The sequence below is a fragment of the Thamnophis sirtalis genome, unplaced genomic scaffold (assembly GCF_051295495.1).
Source record: "Thamnophis sirtalis isolate CommonGarterSnake01/CBP01778 unplaced genomic scaffold, rThaSir2_p1.2 scaffold_9, whole genome shotgun sequence".
Lineage (NCBI taxonomy): Eukaryota > Metazoa > Chordata > Lepidosauria > Squamata > Natricidae > Thamnophis > Thamnophis sirtalis.
Genome location: NW_028261389.1, coordinates 11,189,552 through 11,209,789, shown reverse-complemented (window position 1 = coordinate 11,209,789; position 20,238 = coordinate 11,189,552). Strand labels below are relative to the sequence as shown.

Genomic DNA, 20,238 nt, shown 5'->3' with positions numbered 1-20,238 from the left:
ATTCACAGCAAATGTCTCGCTTAACAATAGAAATGTTGGGCTCAATTGTGGTCGTAAGTCGAGGATTACTGTAATTGAGACATTCAAATTAATGTAGTCTCATTAAAGTAGGCTGGCCTTTTCCCTATATTTGACGTCCTCTCGTTAGCATATGTTTTACCAGGTGCATTTTCTTCATTGTATGCATAATGGACTTCTTTTTCTATCAAATGTCCTGACCTTTCACATTTTTGTTTCTTGGATTTGAACTACTTGGGGCTGTTCTTGGCGATGAGTAAACTAAATCACACTTCAGTTTTTAATGGGTGAGTATGTATTTGCAACTTCCTATGTCCCCATCCCCCTGCCCTCCCCCTCTGGTTATCCCAGCTAATCCATTTCTGTAATCTGTGCATGCCAGATGCCGGCAGAAAATATTTATTCTATAATTGATAGAAATCATTTAGAAGCTCAGCGGGGGCTCTGAACAACAACAAGCCTTCCAAATTTAATACTAATGTGCTTTTCCTCGAGTATAATTGCCTCAGAAGATGAGCACGATGATGAATAGTATTGTATTAGTTACAGTGGGATGAGTTTCTAGCAGCAGCTTGCATAAATCTAGAAACCGATAAATTACTGATTAAGGAAACCAGTAATGGCCTCTGATTTCTCCCCCCCCACCGTCTCTTTTCTGTCTTACAGAACATTGTACCTTTCTCCCCACAAAACGACCGTGTCATTTCCAATCAGGCAGCTCATCCAAACATGAGGACCTATTATTTCTGCACAGATACAGGGAAGGAAATGGAGTTATGGATGAAAGCCATGATAGACGCAGCTCTTGTGCAGACAGAGCCCGTGAAAAGGTAATGTAAGTTGACAGCCCCATAGAATCAGCCAGTTACGGTTTCCGGCCTTGATTGCATATTGTGAGGAGATGTGTTCTGAACTAGGAGAGAAAACCAACCCTCATATTTATTAGCTTCCTGAAGACCTTAAAAAGTAACGTCAAAGCTGACTTAAGCTGTTTCCCCCGAGGTGCACTTTGAGGTTACTGGAAGATGCAAATGATGTGTCAGCTCCCAAGGCTTTCTGTCGAGTTTCAGTTGTTTTTAGGAGTCTCATTTTGGTGGAGACTGTTGGAGAGCAACTGTCCCAGTTAGAAGGAGAGCAAGACTCCGCCCGGAGTCCTTTGGGAGTGGGTGACATACAAGACCAATAAACATCAACACACACCAAGATCCGATGACCCCCACCCACCCTCCAAGGTTCCACCACAAAACCGCGGAGGACAAAATCGCGCTCGACGAAAGCGTGCATTTGACGTCATCACAGCGCGACGAAAACATCGCGCTGTGATCGAAAAATGTAAAAAAAAGCAAAAACCTTACCCTAACCCCCCCCCAAACCTAACCCTAAACCTAACCCTTAACCTAACCCTAAATCTAACCCTAAACCTAACCGTTAACGTAACGCTAAACCTAACGCTAAACGTAACCCTAACGCTCTAAACCTAACCCTAACGCTCTAAACCTAACCCTAACGCTCTAAACCTAACCCTAACCCTAAACCTAACCCTTACCTTTATGTGAATCGGCTTGCTTTAATTTTAATTTTATTTCAATTTTTAATTTTTTTCGTCGCGCTGTGATGACGTCACATGCGCGCTTTCGTCGAGCGTGATTTTGTCCTCCGCGGTTTTGACGGGTCACGCCCTCCAATACTTTGAGTCTTATCTGGTCTTTCCCAGGCAAAAGCTGCCAGTCTGGGGGAGATTCCTGGATGATAAGCAGAGAACAATAAAGTAATTATCCCAAAGGTGCTTTTTCAGAAGGCAACTGGACTTTATTTTTTTCCTTGGAAACTTTTCACTTCTCATCCAAGAAGCTTCCTCGGTTCTTCAGTTGAGAAGGGATGAAGCTTCTTGGATGAGAAGTGAAATATCTTTAAGGGAAAAACAAAAAAAAAATCCAGTTGCCTTTTGAAAAAAAACACCTTTGGGAGAACCATGACCTTGGATGATTGAGAATCTCCATAGACAATAAGCCCTACATGTGTGGGTTTGGGGCTGGAGCTGGAGCTGGATCCGGATTCGGATCCAGATCTGGATAGGGTTGTTCATGGCTGAAAGAGGCAGTTTTTTAGAAATTGGGAAGCAGACAAATCTATGAACAGAAAAAGGTATTCTGTTTGGAGCTGACGTGCTACTAAGACTTGTTCCATTTTGTCAGTAATGGGATGAAGAATTGTAGAGGCGATAAGTGGATTTTAATGGGCTGTTGCCCTATTTTGTAGTGTAGTTTTATGTAGCAATAATTCCTTGCAATAAGGTGGTACAGAGCTAAGGTGACTTTTCCCTCGACAACCAAGGCCATAAATTTAATCCGTAATATTGTTCTCATGGGCTTAGCAAGGCAGTACATGAAAATTTATGTTAGCCTAGATTGTTCACATTCTAGCTTCTGGCTTAACTCAACTGCAAAGTTACTCAGGACAAACAAATAATAAACTAGCATTATATATTGAATTCATCTCAAATAAAAAGATACTTTACTATTTTTGTTATATATTTAATGTTTCCATGCCCCAAACAAATCAAAGCAAGTAGTTCTATTGCAAAACAAATTAGATCTTTAATCTACTTTGAATAGGATGTCCTTTCCCTGATTTGATTCTCGGCTGCTTCTATTAAACACTGTATTTATTTTCGGTTTATTTACAGTGTATTATTAAGCTGGATAATGTTTTAGAAAAAGATTAGCATCCCAAGAATGAAAGCTTTTGTTTAGTTTTGCTTCGGAGTCCTGGGAATTGGAACATGTCAACTGCAAAAGAACAAAACAGAACTCCAACCCACTTTCCCTCTTCCTATTTGCTGCCCTGATTATTTGCAATAGCTGAAATAAGTAGTGGTTTTCAGATTGGACTTAGATATTTTCATCTCCATTCTGGGAGCTGAAAAATCAAAATAGACATATTTAATGCTATTTTAGAAGGAAAATGATACCTAAAGTATAGAGGAGAGGGAACCTGAATCCTGTCCCTTTTTATTCTTATACTTTTCAACTCTAAAATAACCATTTGATATCTGAAAGATTGCTATTATTACTGTGGAATAAAAAGTTTTGCGCTTTTCATATTGAACCAGTAACTCATAATTTCTATTCTAAATCTGTATTTTTGTACAATACAGTCTGAATACTGTATTATAACGTAGCATATTTCTCTAGACTTCTATTGTCCTAGTGAATATCTATAATCTACATTTTCCCAAAGTTATCGTAGAGTCTCAGTTGTAAATGTTGTTTCTCTCTCTCTCTCTCTCTCTCTCTCCCCTTCCCTCCCTCCCTCCCTCCCTCCCTCCCCCTCCCTCCCTCCCTCCCTCCCTCTCTCTCTCTCTTAATTTTCTTCATTTTGGTTATAGGTAGATTCAGGTTAGGTAATGATCAGAGAAGTTTAGTGAGACTAAATAATGCTCATTGTTTTGAATAAGCAAATCTGACATTCAGACGATGAAATAAATCCTCATTTGCCTATATTATCTCATAATTTAGGTAATTTGAAATAGGATCTTTACAAAATAAAATTTAGCTTTTCCATTTAAAAAGTTCTATTTTTTATATTACAGTTATTTTCGCTTTTATACTAAGACATTATTTAATTGGTTATAGCATATTATACTATTATAATATATTATCTATCATAGAATATTGGTATAATATGCACTCTTGCTTTCAACCAGCAGTGAAATTACCTTAATATTATTAGTGAAAACTTGCTACTGTTCAAATTGGCTCCATGCTACAGGTTTTTTTTAAAATAATTATCCAGTATTCATAACATTTCTCAGATATTGTACAGTCTCGGAAATAAATGATTAGATCAAATCAGTTAAAAAGTAAAATTGTGAATAAAAGGACATGATACAGCAGAGAAGCAACAGTGGACTAAAAGAGCAGGGAAGAAATTAAAAATAAGGGACATTATAAGTCAGTGATGGTTAACCTTTTCATTGCTGAGTGCAGAAAGTGTGTGCGTGTGTGCACACCCATAATGCAATGTGCGTGTGACTTCCATGCACATGTACGCCCCCCGTGTGTGCCCCACTCATGCATGTGTGACCCCCCTCGCACGCCCATGCCCACCGCATGCATGCCTAACCCCCACACACATGCCCCCCACATGCATGTGTGTCTCCCGCATGCGCCCAGCCCCCCGCTGGCCAGCAGGAGGCATGTTCACGTGGAGTTGAGCTGGCACATCAGCTCATGTGCCCACAGAGAGGGCTCTGCGTGCCACCTGTGGCATGCGTGCCATAGGTTTGCCATCAGATGTATAAGTGAAGAGTATGGTTTTAACCTAAGCTATTCGATGGAGATTGAATAAAATAGAAGCCAAAACAAGTAGGAGGCAATCATCTGTACCAGTTTCTATTCTCAAAATCTTAGAATTTTTCAGCAAGAAATAAAACTACGCTTCATCTCTGTTTTAATTTGTAGCTATAAATAAGTTTTGGCTGGATACTGGTCCCATTTAGGCTGCATAAGCCATCAGAATATGTTGAAGGATTTTATACAGTGCTTTTCATTCATCCCAAGCACTTATGAACATAATCCAGCCTGATGGTTTTACCTTCAGTGCACAGACCAAAAGCATTTAATGAAGCAATCAATATATAAGAAATGCCTGTGCCTTGTCCAAATGGAATTGCAAATGAAGACATTTTCCAAAAGAGAATTTTAGACTGATGCATTCTATGCTAGTACGTATTTTAGTACCTACAGTAGGAAAACGTGAAAACAAAAATAAAGCTTATGCAGAAATGACACCAAATGAAAGCAAGCAACAATCACAATTAGTGGAAGTTTTCTGGGTCCCTTCGTGCTGTTTTCAGTTAATAACATCTTAAATTGGAAGTAATGCTAAATATTCTAAAACCCAAAAATATTTCAAAGGTGTTCGGTTTTTCCATTGTTTCCTATTTTTCTACAGGAAAAATCAAGGGAAACATTTTCAGAAAACTATTCTCCCCCTCCTCTATTTTTCCTCTCTCCCTCCTTTTGATTTTTCTGGGCCTTCACATTTCAAATTAAGTTAAACATTTGATGAAAGGCTATAAAATATAAGAAAGGTGTGACTGCAAGAATCATACATTTTGATAACGCTGGATGACTTAATAAAGAATGGCATTCCCCATTCTTAAGGAGAAAAGAGTAGTAGTTGTTGTAGTACTTAACTACTTTGTGACTTAAAACAAAGTCATAAGGCTAGGGGGGGAAATGGTAATTAACCTAAATTGGTTGATGTATGTGGCAGGCCACATTCATCATCTAGGTCTCAGCTTTCCAAGTAAGGCATCCAGGTACATGTGCCAAAAGATAGAGAAAGTAAGTTTGAAGTTTAAAAATGAAAGACCCTTAAAAGCTGGAAGTTGAGATTGGAAAAATGTGACATTCAGCAAAGAAGTAGGATCAAGGCAGAAGAGAACAGTATTTCCAGGGAAAGTACAACTGAACAGAGGTAAAAGAATAAAGTACAGAAAGAGGTATTTTCATCTCACGCAGTTTGAATGTCATTGAAGAATTTAAGAAGGATTATTAGCTTAGAAAAATATTATTAGTATGAAGATGGTAGCTAATCATCGTAGGAAGGAAAATCTAAATTCAATTAAGGAAACCTGAGATCTGGTTTGGGCTGGAACAAACGTAAAAATGAGAAAAACATCCCTGAAGAGAGAAGCAAAAGGAACCAGGACAACACTATATGATGGTTTCCAAGGGAAAGAACTAAAAATGAAAGAGTAGTTTGTGATGTGAAAAATAAGAGAAGACCTTTGCTTCAGCAAAATCAAAACAAACAAAAGGACCTTGAAACAATGAAGATTACACTTTTTTTAAAAAAAAAATCAAGTTAGATTGCCTCAAGGGTGAAGATGAAGAGAGAGAAAATTGGTAGATGAATCCTGAATATTTTGAGAAAGAAACTTAGACAAAAAGATTATAACTGAAAGCAGAAAGAGAGGAAGAACTACATGATTTTTGTCCCAAATGTGCTTTAACAGGAGGCAACTGGACTTCCTTGTTTTTTTCTCATCATCCGATGACAAGTGAAACGTCTTCAAAGAAAAAAAAAACAAGGAACAACCAGGACCTAGATGACTGAGAATCTCTACAGACTTTTACACGATCTTTGGATTCATATCAAAACGTACAAAATGGCACCAGGCTGACTTTCTAAAGTCCTCTTTCTCGGTAGCTTCCTGAAAATGTTTTCCAAAGGTCAACTGACTCTACTCTAATTGTGTTGAGGCTGGTACCAGCTGCCTTAAAGAAAAAGAAGCTCTTGAAAATCAGAATTGAGCCAAAGGTTGTCTGAAAGGCCATAACTCGGTAGGTTGTAAGACTGGAACTATGGAGTAGCTCAGAAAGAAGAAAGGAAATGTGGATGGAAGCCGAGAGAAATGAGCAATTGACCTTCTTGTGTTCAGTTTTTCTTGGGTAAATATGCTAACCGTGCAGCTCTTGCTGGTTTTAAAAGCATACAATTATCTTGCGTACACCACAGACCAAGTCAGCAGATACTTGCCTCAAGTTATAATTCCTAACGCCACAAACTGTTTTTCAGAAAAGAAGTAACTAGAATTTGGCCAGATTTTTAAGATGTCATTGACCATGAGAAGTTCAAAATGTATTAATGTTCCCCTTTAATATGCTGAAACAGCTGGCACTGGGAATTTGAACTAGGGACATCTAAAGATTGCATTTTTTGAAAAGACATTTGGCTTTATATCAGTCAAGATTCCAGTCCTTGGCAGATAAAAAGAAGCCACAGAAAATCATGCTTTTTCCATCCTCGGGGGAGAAAGTTGCCTTGACTTCTTTATTTCTTCTCTTTATGTTCCCATTTTGAAAATGGAGTTCTTTTGCCTTTAGGAAAAATACAGAAGGCAGAATTGTAGAAGTTTTACTCCCTTGAAATTTTTGACTTCTTCAACATAGAGATGTCTGATCTTCATTTCAACAATATTGATAAATAGAAGGGGATATGATCTACGAGTATCACGTACCACTTATATTTTGCAGTCCTTTGTGTAATTTAAATAAACATAAATTCAGATTTCACATGTGGGCATAGTGAATACATCTGTACATTTATTGCTACCTCAGATATTTAAAATTAGAATGCACAGATCGGGTGTCCCCTTTTTTTTAAAGAAGATTGTAGGAGTGTATCTGGGAGAAATCTCTGTTATTTAAACTCAGATTTAGTTTGATTTGGTCTTTGTTGTTGAATAGCAGTAGACTTATATACCGCTTCATAGGGCTTTCAGCCCTCTCTAAGCGGTTTACAGAGAGTCAGCATATTGCCCCCAACAATCTGGGTCCTCATTTTACCCACCTCGGAAGGATGGAAGGCTGAGTCAACCCTGAGCCGGTGAGATTTGAACCGCTGAACTGCTGATCTAGCAGTAGCCTGCAGTGCTGCATTTAACCACTGCGCCACCTTGGCTCTGTTGAAGTGTGTACGTAGATCAAAAGAGTTCTTTGAAGCCTTCAGAAGGGTTAGAGATGTCTCTGAATCTGATTTGAAGGGAATCTGAAGGGATTTTAAAAGATCACCAAACAATTGAACAGCAAACTCTCTGCTCTCTGGAAGATAACTGCAATTGGAGAAAGTTCCAGACAATCACCAACGTGTCCAAGCACTCAACCCCAACAAGTTGAAGCAGAGAGCAGAAAGAAAGATGTTGAAAGACATCTCTAAGAATGCCAGAATTTCATCATATGCCCTACAGATAGCTCTCATCACTATTGTTGTCAAAGTGCATAAATCTATCCATAGAATATATTTAAGGACAAATTAGATCTACAGAGTAAGAGTGTTCAGAGGAACCCTTTGGTGACCCGAAAAATATCAGGTCAAGACCAAAGTTTGCTCATAAATAACTTGATGAAGACTAGGACTTCTGGACAAACAAGGCAAGGATAACATTACTTGGTCCAGTACCAGAAGACTTCTTTGTCAAAGCCCAAAGTCTGCATTTCATCAGGCATGATAGTGGAAATATTTTTGTCTGCTTTGTTGCCTCAGGACCCAGGCAGCTCATAATCCACTATGAATTCTTCATTGTACCTTGGCAAAATGTGAGGCCATCTGTCATAAAATTGAATCTCAACCCAAAGTGGACTTTGCAATATGACAATAACTCACAACATTTGAGTGACTTCACCAAAGAATTGCTGGGGGGAAAAAATGGATTTTGGATTCTGGAATGTCCAAGACAAAGCCCAGAATTAAATCTAAACCAAGTTGCTTGAGGTGATTTGACACAAGCTGTCGATGCAAGAAAGTCCTCAAGTATCACACAGTTGAAAAACTTCTGCATGGAAGAGTTGGGGGGGGGGGAAATCCAGTGAGTATCAGAAACAGATAAACGGATAGACCACAAGTGTCAAACTCAAGGCCTGTGGGCCACATAGGGCCCAGGGGGGGGCTTAAATCTGGAAATAGTAAAGGACCGGCCTGTGGTGCCTCTGGCACCCAAACTGGGGCATGGGGGCCCCACACGCAGTCCCACCCCCCGTACCCCGTTTTTGACCTGGAAGGCGTCCTGTACCCTGCCATTTTGGCCAGCAGGGTGCTGCAGGAGGCATCCATCCCGTCTACCACCACCACCCTCCTTCCTGGCCAGCCTGCAGAGGAGAACTACAATGTTGATCTTGTCCTCGAAGAAATCTAGTGTGGCACCCCTGAGAAAGACAGTTATAAGAAATATTTCCCTGAGGCAGATTCTGCCAAAGGGGCAATGCCAACTATTAGAGCAAGGGTTTACTTACTTTTTCCACAGAACAGTTGTTAATTTTATTTATGGCATCAATGATTGAAAAATCAATTTTCATGGGGTTTTTTTCCTTCAGTTGCATCACATTTACCTTGATATATGGTTTGAATGAAGATATAAGTCCACATATGCTTAATTTTTTTTAAAAAAAATAGATGTGTCATGTACTAAGTTTTTCTACAACTGCAGCTTCATTTCTGCTTTACTGATTTATTACCATATAGCCCCTTTTGTGTTTCAAGTGTTTTGTTTTTCTTGTTCCTTTGTAAGCTGTCATGGGAACATTTATTCTGAAGCCTCAGAATAAAATGAATCATAAAGCAGATCCTCCAATTGAAAAACCCTCCTTTGGGTGCATATATTTAAAGCTGAAGACTTGGTTCTATGGGATAGGATTTTGAAATCCTTCTGGGCCTTTCCACAATGTAATAGCAATAGCAGTAGACTTATATACCGCTTCATAGGCCTTTCAGGCCTCTCTAAGCGGTTTACAGAGAGTCAGCATATTGCCCCCAACAATCTGGGTCCTCATTTTACCCACCTCGGAAGGATGGAAGGCTGAGTCAACCCTGAGCCGGTGAGATTTGAACCGCTGAACTGCTGATCTAGCAGTAGCCTGCAGTGCTGCATTTAACCACTGCGCCACCTTGGCTCTTGTACGGAGTAGAATGCAAATTGCCACTACATCATCCATTGTGTGAGAGATTTTTTTTGCTTTTAAGGAATGAAATGTAGATGCATTACATCTTGGGCAACCTGTTTGCATGGCGTGGAAAACATGTAAAAAAAATTGCTTAAAGCCTAGACTTCACAGGCATTCCTTGCTTATTTAGTAGACCATTGATTGCGCAGAGCAGAAATTGAATGTTTCAGATAAAAGCCTTCAGATATTTATTATTCAAAAGGTCAGTATGCATTACCCAGAATCACCTGGGATGTTTCAAAGATCAATATTTAGCAAGAGGTTAGATTTAACAAAAGCAGCCAGGAATATAAAGCCTGGTGAGATAGGCTAGGCTAGGCTAGGCTAGGCTAGGATAGGATAGGATAGGATAGGATAGGATAGGATAGGATAGGATAGGATAGGATAGGATAGGATAGGATAGGATAGGATAAGATTCTTTATTAGCCAAGTGTGATTGGACACACATGGAATTTGTCTTTGGTGCATATGCTCTCAAGTTACATAAAAAAGACAAGATTTGATAGTTAAAGGTAATCTTCACTTAACAACAAGTTGCTTAGCGACTGGTCGAAGTTACAACAGACTTCTCTGCAGCTATTTACAACCTGTTTTAAGTTCCTGCAGTCATAGGATCATATTTTGGTTGTTTAGCAACCGGTTTGCAATTACATTTGTTTGTAGTATCCCACACAATTTCTGTGTGTTTTCCCAGTGTTTCCCAGACATTTGCTTCTCTTTTCTGGCAAAAATACCCAGGGGGGGGGGGGTGGACTTGTTTAATGACTGTCATGTTCATTTAACAACCATGTGTTTGTTTAAAGACTGCCAGAAGAAAGCTTGTAAAATTGGATACTTGTCATGTGTAATGCACACAAAAATAAATAAATGTTGAAATGCTGCTACTGCTTCATTTTAAAGGCAGCCACCCTCTTCAACAAAGCGACTTGTAATGCAAAAAGTATTAGCAACATATTCCCAATCCAAATTTGGAGGAGTTTGTGTGGGACAGTGGTTCAAGTGTTGTTAAATTAGGACCAGGTTCAATGTCTCCGTCATGGAAGCTGATTGTATGACTTTGGGCCAGTTCGGTTTTTTCCAGCCCAGAGCATTTCACAGGTTTCTTGCAAGGGAAATTTGGAAGGTGTTCAGTGTGTATTGCCTTGAGCTTCTGGAGGAAAAGTGGGATGTTATTTTAAAAATGTTGTCATATATAACCTTTGTTAACTGCCGGGTCTTTAGAAGTTGGCAGTATATAAGTACCGTTAGTAAATAAACAATTCTATGTACATCTGGAAGTACTATGGTACATATGGTAGGGATACAGTGGCTCAGTGGCTAAGACACTGAGCTTGTTGATCCGAAAGGTTGGCACTTCGGCGGTTTGAATCCCTAGCGTCACGTAACGGAGTGAGCTCCCGTTACTTTGTCCCAGCTTCTGCCAACCTAGCAGTTCGAAAGCATATAAAAATGCAAGTAGAAAAATAGGAACCACCTTTGGTGGGAAGGTAATGGTGTTCCGTGCACCTTTGGCGTTTAGTCATGCCAGCCACATGACCACGGAGACGTCTTTGGACAGCGCTGTCTCTTCAGCTTAGAAACGGAGATGAGCACTGCCCCCTATAGAGTCAGGAACAATTAGCATATACGTGAGATACTGTAGGCGTTTTTGGCTGTCTCATTCCATAAAGAATATAACAAAAGTGGCCAAAGGTTTGAAGAGGGCAATCAAAATGATTGGGGATTTCAACTCCTTTGCTGTAGTAATAGGCTGTAGCAATTGTTTGGATACTTCTGCTTTGTAATTTGAGGTGAGATAGGCATATCATAATAGCAATAGCAATAGCAATAGCAGTAGACTTATATACCGCTTCATAGGCCTTTCAGGCCTCTCTAAGCGGTTTACAGAGAGTCAGCATATTGCCCCCAACAATCTGGGTCCTCATTTTACCCACCTCGGAAGGATGGAAGGCTGAGTCAACCCTGAGCCGGTGAGATTTGAACCGCTGACCTGCTGATCTAGCAGTAGCCTGCAGTGCTGCATTTAACCACTGCGCCACATCTCTCTCATTCAGTAGATGGACAGGAAATGGGGGGAAGAGTATGTATTGTGAAAAACTGTGTTGGAGTGATGACATGTTTAAGATGTTAATCTATTCTGCATAGCATGGAGAAAATAGATGGGAAGAATTTCTCTCCCTCCCTCTCTCATAACAGGGATGCAGGAATCATCCACTGGTTGGAAAGAGATTTAAAGGAAACAAGACAAAAGGAAAATTGTCTTCCCATAGTGTATAATTACTTGGTGAAATTTATTATCACCAAACATAGCAATGGCCGCCAACCTGGATAGCTGTAAAAAGGAATTGGATGACAGGTCAATTAAGAGCTGTTCATCCCGAAAATTTAATGTCACCTCTAGATTAGGAGCAGCAGGCATCTAGGAGTTACAGCAGGAGAGTGTTAGGAATATAATAATGGTCCTGCTTATGAGCACACCAGAGGCGTCTGGTTGGCCACTGAGAAGTAAATTTCTACCTTAAGATACTGACTTTTCTTTTATCAATCAGGCTATTTTTATGCATTTTATATCACATGATATCATCCGGATATGTTTATGGCTTAAAGGACTGCACTTTTCATTTCAGGCATTGGCTGTAAAAATCTGGTTGTAAATAAAATTTTGAGACTCTTATGCTCTGGTTCTGAATAAAAAATTGCAGTCAGTCTCAGGGCTAGGTTGAAGGCTTTTCAGGGGATCTGTGGTAGATGATGGACCCATCCTCATTCTCAGACTCAAAACCATCCTGATTATCAGACTCAAATGTGAAAGAGTGAGGAACAGTTAGTGGACAATATTTCTGGTCCTTTTCTAGTTACATCACCCATCTAAAGTGGCACATGTCATTTTCCCAAGCATATTATTGTATGAATGTATATCGTATTTTTCGGAGTATAAGATGCACCTGAGTATAAGAAGCACCAAGATTTTGAAGAAGCAAATTAAAAGTTTTTGCACTCTGCAGACCGCCCCAAAACGGCCCGTTTTCATGAAAAGGGGCCCATTTTTTTGTCAAAAAAGGGCATGCATAACCTTTAGGAAGCTTGTAGAGTGCCCCTGGGGGTTGGGGAGGGCAAAAACAAGCAAAAAGCAGCCCATTTTTTGCTCAATTTTGCCCTCCCCGGCCCCCAGGAGCTCTCTGAAAGCCTTCTAAAAGCTGTGCACAGCCATTTTTGCAAAGGGGGTGGGGGTTCAGGAGGCCCAAAATGCTGTATTCAGTGTATAAGACCCACCCAGATTTTCACCCTCTTTTTGAGGGAAAAAGGTGCGTCTTATACTCCAAAAATATGGTATGTATGGTTCCTGCCCTATAGATATGGATTCCTATGGTTCTTTAGGCCAATGGCTATGATAAAACAATTGCCCCTTTTTGTATGCCATTACCATATAACTAATATTTGGTTGGGGGCAACAAACTGAAGTGGAAACTAGTGAAGAGAGAGGTGCTGTGGATAAGGGGTTTTCAGAACTGGAAACCAAGATGGCATTTGTTAAATTTGTTTGCCAACCGACTGCCAAAGACTGGGTGGCTCACAAATAAAACACATTTTTAAAAATGCAATCAGAAACTGAAATAAGGAATAAAAGATAGCAAGATGACAAAAACTGGACTGGAATAGAAATAAATTCAACACAGTCCATGGGAGCATCACTCTACTCTCACTGAAGGCGTGGGTGAAAAGTCAGGTCTTCAAGTTCCTTCAAACCTCTAGTAGGGTGGGAGCCACCCAAATTTCAAGGGAAATGGCTGGCGCTACTACAGAGGAAGTCTGCTTCCAGGATCCTGATAGATGACATTCCTTTAATTGAAGGAACATGGAATGCACCAACCCTACCAGATCAAATTAACCAGGCATATATAGGATGTATGTGATTCCCTCAAGTGATCTGGCCCTACGCCATGAAGGGCTTTGCAGGTAACAACTAGCATCTCAAATTGCACCTGGAGCAAATTGGCAACCAGTGCAGCTTGCGAAACAGAGGTATGACATGGACATATTGAGGCATGCCCATCACTATTATACCCATTGCATTTTGGACCAGATGAAACTTCCAGGTAGTCTTCAAGGGCACGCTCCATTTAGGGCGTATTGCAGTAGTCAAGCCATGAAGTTGAGCAGGGCATGGGTAACTCTCTGAAGAGACTTCCTAATCAAGGAAAGCTACAACTGGCCACGGCTGCTATCAGCTCAGGGAGAATTGTAGTGGAGAAGGTAGCACTCTCGTGAAGGAACAAGTCCCTAAAATGAGGATTTTCCTTTATTTCAACATATCACTGGAGAAAAACAAGGAGGATATTGAACCTAGTTGGGTTCAGACCTTCATAATTTTATCAATTGGATTACTGTAATGATTCACTTTTTTAAAAAATATCCAAAGCCACAGTCATTGCAAAATGCAGCTGATTAAGTGGAAGAATAATAGGACCATGTAACATCAATCCCAAAAGCAATATACTTCTTGCCTGTCAGATACCTGGCCAATTTAAGGACCCAAATACATAAAAAATAGCCTCTGGAAGACATCCAGCTAACTTTTTAGATGAGAATTCCACATTCCCCAATCTTTCCGGCACGGCGGACGGCGGGGGGTGGAGGGGATGATTTGGTGTGAGTGGCTGGCAAACGTATATGCTGCTCCCTTTGCGTGAGTGGTGTGCACTTCTCCCTGCCACTCACGTAACTAGAACATGTGTGCACACACTTGCCCGCTGCTCGTGCAAGTGAAGATACATGTGTTTGCCCTCTGTTTCTACAGCCCGGTTGCAAATAGCTCACGGCCCATTTAGATTCCCTGGGAAAGTTCTACTTGGATTTATGTTGGAGGATTCGGGTCATAGTCCGGAGTTGGCCTTTCTCAGGGACAGTCTCCCAACTTAATGAAACTCTTGTTTGAGTGGTTCTCATGCTATATTTTTAAAAGATAGCTGTCCACCCTGTGACCCATCAAAACCGCGGTCCACTAAAGCGCGCCCGATTAAAGCGCGTACCTGACGTCATCAGCAGCGCGACAAATACGACCGCGGAGAAAAAAGGGCGCTTTAAAAAGTGCTTTTAAAGCAAGCCGATTCACATAAAGGTAAGGGTTAGGTTTAGGGTTAGGGTTAAGTTAAGGGTTAGGGTTAGGTTTAGGGTTACGTTAAGCGTTAGGGTTAGGGTTAGGGTTAGGGTTAGGTTAAGGGTTAGTGTTAGGTTTAGGGTTAGGTTAAGGGTTAGGTTAAGGGTTAGGCTTAGGGTTAGGTTTAGGGTTAGGTTTGGGGGGGTTAGGTTTAGATTTACGTGTTAATTTTAAGTTTACCGCTCACAGCGTGCTGTTTTCGTCGCGCTGTGATGACATCACATACGCGCTTTCGTCAAGCGCGCTTTAGTCTACCGCGGTTTTGTGGTGGAACCGTCCACCCAAGTAGAACAGCAGCCATGAAGCTGCTTGTTAGGTTTCCTGCTTATTTTCCTTTCCTGCTTTTTTTGAAAAATGAAGTTTGATAACATCTGGGTTTTTTTTTTTTAAAAAAAGCATGTATTTGCTTATTGTATTTGTATATCGTTCTCAGAGGCTGTCAAGAATGATGGCTGTTTTGTTGTGATGAAACACAACAAAACAGCCATATTAAAGATTGGTTTTACTGTTATCTTGTAAGCCATTCTATTTTACGGGAAATGCACCAGAGAAATTAAACGAGTAATGAAATGAACAGGTGAAGCTACGGAAATGAGATTCCAGCGCCGGGGAATTCAAGAAATGGCTGGTGGGGATGAGGGACAGAATTAGGCGTGGATTCTTTCTTTGGGAACCCCCAAATTCAGCTCCAAACACAGTTTTGAAAACTAATATTTTCTACTGTTCCGTAATGAAAAACGAAGGCTGTAGTAATAAGCCCTAAAATAAAATTAACATGGTTTTAAGAGCAAAAAAAACAACAATAGAACAGCTTAGCCTTATCTCTATAATTTTAATACCCATCCAACCACACTGCAGATACAAAGAGCGTTTAGGATGGCCCCTGTCCGTTGACGTCCTTCCCATGCTTGGCTGAATAATGGGTGATGGATTCCCTACCATGCATAAGCACGGAGTTCATTGGAACAGGGGTGGGTTTCAAAAAAAATTCGAACCTACTCTGTGGGTGTGGCCTCCTTTGTGGGAGTGGCTTGCCAGCCATGTGACCTGGTGGGAGTGGCTTGCCGGCCATGTGTTTTCTTTCTTTCTCTCTCTCTCTCTCTCTTTCCTTCCTTTTGTCTCTCTGTCCATTTTTCCTTTTTTTCTTTCATCTCTCTCTCACTTTTTCTTTCTTTTTTCTTTTTTCTTTTTTTCTTTCTTTCTCTCTCTCTCTCTCTCTCTCTCTCTCTCTCTCTCTCTCTCTCTCTCTCTCTCTCTCTCTCTCTGTGTGGTGGGTTTCAAAAATTTTTGGAACCTCTTCTGTAGGTGTGGCCTGCTTTCTGGTGGAACCTCTTCTAACCGGTTTGGTAGATTTGACGAACCGGTTCTACCGAACTGGTGAGAACTGGTAGGAACCCACCTCTGCATTGGAACCATCCGCCCAATTCATTTATTCTTTCTTTCTTTCTTTCTTTCTTTCTTTCTTTCTTTCTTTCTTTCTTTCTTTCTTTCTTTCTTTCTTTCTTTCTTTCTTGTTTTTGCCATTCAAAAATCACTCAAGCAGGCAAATCAAACTCTGTTTCAAGGTGATCTCACTACTAGCATGTACAGCTAGTCCTTGACTTATGACGACAGCTGAGCCCAAAATTTCTGTGGCTAAGTGAGACTTTTGTGAAGTGAGCTTTAGCCCATTTTATGATCTTTCTTGCCACGGTTGTTGAATGAATTGCTGCAGTTGTTAAAGTTTGTAACACGGCTGTTAAGTGAATCGGGCTTCCCCGTTGACTTTGCTCGTCAGAAGGTCACAAAAGGGGATCCCATGACCCCGGGATACTGCGACCGTCATAAATATGAGCCAGTTGCCAAATGTCTGAGTTTTGAACACGTGATCATGGGGACGCTGCAATGGTCGTAACTGTGAAAAACGGTCACAAGTCCCTTTTTTCAGAGCCGTTGTAACTTTGAATTGTCACTAAATGAACTGTTGTTATGTCGAGGACCACCCATACAGGCCAGTTGCCAAGCGTCTGAATTTTTGATCACATGATAATGGGGATGCTACAACGGTCATAAGTGTGAAAACAGTCATAAGTCATTTTTTTCAGTGCTGTTGCAACGTCGTATGGTCAGTAAATGAATAGTTGTAACCCGAGGATTACCTGTAATTGCATTAGTTCAACCGTTTGAAGGATAACATCTTCCGGTTTGCTTGTAGGGTCATTTTTTGCCCTCCGGAGCCTTCAGGGAAGCTCCCTGAAGGCCCCTGAAGGCTCCATAGGGCTAAAAGTGGCCCTACGAGCAAACCGGAAGTCCATTCTGAACTTCCGGTTTGCCCATAGGGCTGGTTTTTCGCGCTCCGGAGGCTTCAAGGAAGCTCCTGAAGCCTCCGTAGGGCCTCCGGGGAAGCAGGGGAGGCTGTTTTTGCCCTCCCCAGGCTCCTATAAAGCCTCTGGAGCCTGGGGAGGGTGAAGAAAGCATGCCAAAAATGTGGGGGGGGGAGCGCTGGTTGTGCACGCATGCACGCTGGGGTTGTGCGCATAGCATTATGGGTGTGGCACACCTGCACATGACTCCCCTGAACTCCCCCCCCCCCGCTTTTGGTATGCGAGCCATAAATGGTTTGCCATCACTGTGATAGACTGTTTTGGAAGGAAAAAAAAATGGTTCTCTGTTGAACAGACAGAATTGTGACCCGTTTCCTAGTGATGTTGTTCTCCAGTGCATGTTTCTTCTTCTTCTTTTTTAGAGCAGACAAGATTACTTTTGAAAGCACAGCACCTCGTGAAGTCAATAACATTCCCAACCATCGAGAGCTGATTAAGCCAGAGACTCAGAACAATCAGCGGAACCGAGAAGTCTGCAAAACGGAAGAGAAGAAATGTTTAGAAGCAGAAAAGTATGGATTTCAGAAAATCGGGCGCGATAGACCCTTAACAAAAATCAACAGTGTAAAACAGAATTCCTATGGGCCAGAGTATGGAACTTTGCCAGCCAGCACACTTTCATCAGTCCATTACAGGCCAGTTCATTTAAATGGGTCAGAGAAAGCGGTAAACCTCATCCTGGGAGATTCCAGCGATGGGATCCATCACAACGCCATGCATTCACATATAGAATCCGAACGTGTCATCCAAAGAACTAATTCCATGTTACAGTTGGAGCAGTGGATTAAAATACAGAGAGGGAAAGGACAAGACGAAGAAACAAGAGGGTGAGTAATCTCAGGATTCATGAATATCTGAAGTCTTAATGTATGTATGATGATTCATTTTTTTTGTTCTGTGGAATATTAATTGGATTTGGAAAGGTCCTTGAACGTGTTACACAATATTTCAAACAAGCCGTGAGATGCTAGCTGAAACTACGAAGAAATTATTTATAATTCTCCTTATTCCAAATATCTGGGTCTAACAGTAATTATTATTCATGAATAAAGGGTTATCTTAGCTAGAAAGATCACTCCTTATTTATTTCTTGTTCCGGCCAGCTTCCTAGATTTTCTTTCTTTCTTTCTTTCTTTTTTAAAGGTTAGACAGAATTGATAACATGGACTCCCAAATTAAAGTTTTTAATTCTATTTTTCGAGCAGTTTCTAAGTTGCTAGATCTCCATAATGATCTTGGGTTGAAAATTTTCCTACTGTTAACTGATGGTGATAGATTTAAATTAGAATTTTCTCCAAGAAAACCATGTGCTCCCATTTATTATTTATTTGTAACACATTTCATATGTGTGTGTGTATGTGTCTGTCTGTCTGTCTGTCTGTGTATGTATGTATTTAGTGTCACAACCCTTGGTATGCCCAAATATGGGAGGAGGCATACTGCTTCCTTTCTCTGTCTATTGGCTCATCACAAGAGACCATCCAGATAGAAAGCCAATATTTTTACTGTTGCCTTTGTTACATTTGTGTTGTGTTTGAGCTGAAATCGCAGTAAGGGTATGGCTAGCTGATGAGAGCTAAATAGCTTGAAATAGATCTATACTAGTCTCCCTTTATTTATTTATCAGCTCAAATACAACACATATACATATACATATACATATACATCATATACATATACATACACATACATCATGTACATGTACATATACATATACATATACATCATATACATATACATACATACATACATACATACATACATACATACATATATATATATATATATATATATATATATATATATATATATATATATATATATATAAATAAAAAACTGGGCAGCTAACAATTCAAACAAAATCAAAAGTAAAAATACAACCAATAAATAAAAACATAAATAACATAACACAACATAAAACAGCAGCTGAGAACAATCACAGCATTTTACAATCAATATAAGCATGATGTGGGCCAGCCCGGTGGGTTCCAGCTTCTTCTACTGCCGGTTCGCTCAGGCTTTGGGCGTGGGTGCACTTTGCGCCCTTGATGTGCACTACGCACGCATGTGCAGTAGGTTAAAAAAATGTGCAGAAGCAGCGCAGAAGCAAAAACCAAGATGATGCTGCCGATAGAAACGCTTCGGGGGGCATGGCCAGCCAAGTTACTACCCACTCAGCCGAACTGGGCCAAACCAGTAGGAGCCCACCTCTGATTTGAGCTCTCCCATACTATCAGGGCCTAAGTTTTAATGGCAAATATGTGTTTTTAAAAGCTTTGAATGGAGTCACCCACACCTTGAAATTGGTTGTGTTAACTATATAGCTTTGTTACAGTCAACTAAAGGTGCAATTATTTCTCTAAACCATAAATAGAATTTCTTTAACTTTGTGACAGAAAATGCTAACATTAACATACCTTTGAAGTCTATTTGGAACATGAGTCTAATGCAGCAAAATATTTCTGAATTATTATTGTTATTTATACACAGTGAAAGGCATTTTAATGTAAAACACTAGCAGCTTTTAATAACTGTTACTGGCTGAGTGATCTAGGGGATAATTTAAACAGTACGTTACGGAATTAACATTTTTCCTGTGCTCTTGGCTTTTGATGTATTTACAGAAAGAAATACATGGAAACATGAAAATACGTGTTTTTAGTATTTAAAGACTTTTAAAATGTGTCCCTGATGACTGAGCGAGTTAAGACTAGAATATTTTGTTCTGCAAAAGAATTTTTAGGCGGCCGATTCTGATGGTTACATTTTAAATATTATACTCCAGGAATTAAGTTAAAGTGAAACTTTGATAAAATAACTACAAAAATGTGGTTTAATTTAAATCAAATGAATTTAAATCAAATAGTATAGGGAAAATGCAGATCATGCCGGAAGGTAGAAATAACAGTGATTAGGGGGTTTTAATCACTGGAAAACTAAACTTTTTCAGGCATGGAGTCCAGGAAATCTTCAACGTGCCTTGCTAATAGAAAAGCACAAAAGAATCCCCCCCCCCCAAATCCTGATACTAACGGGAAAAACTATTGACCAAAGTCAACTCAGAAGGAACAATGAATATTGAATACAGTCAAGAATCCCAAAGGTGCGTTTTGAAGAGGCAACTAAACTTCCTTTGTTTTTTCCTTGAAGATGTTTTGCTTCTCATCCAAGAATCTTCTGTAGGTTCTGA

General features: G+C 40.2%; 1 protein-coding gene across 1 annotated transcript in view; it reads left to right on the top strand.

Moving 5' to 3' along the window:
• LOC106542178 (pleckstrin homology domain-containing family A member 5) overlaps positions 1 to 20,238 on the top strand; it is a 219,322-nt gene that overhangs the window by 144,596 nt on the left and 54,488 nt on the right. Inside the window, exons 9-10 of the mRNA XM_087722532.1 lie at positions 733 to 848; positions 17,411 to 17,875. Coding sequence (XP_087578658.1) covers positions 733 to 848; positions 17,411 to 17,875 — 581 coding nt within the window. The remainder of the gene's footprint in view (positions 1 to 732; positions 849 to 17,410; positions 17,876 to 20,238) is intronic.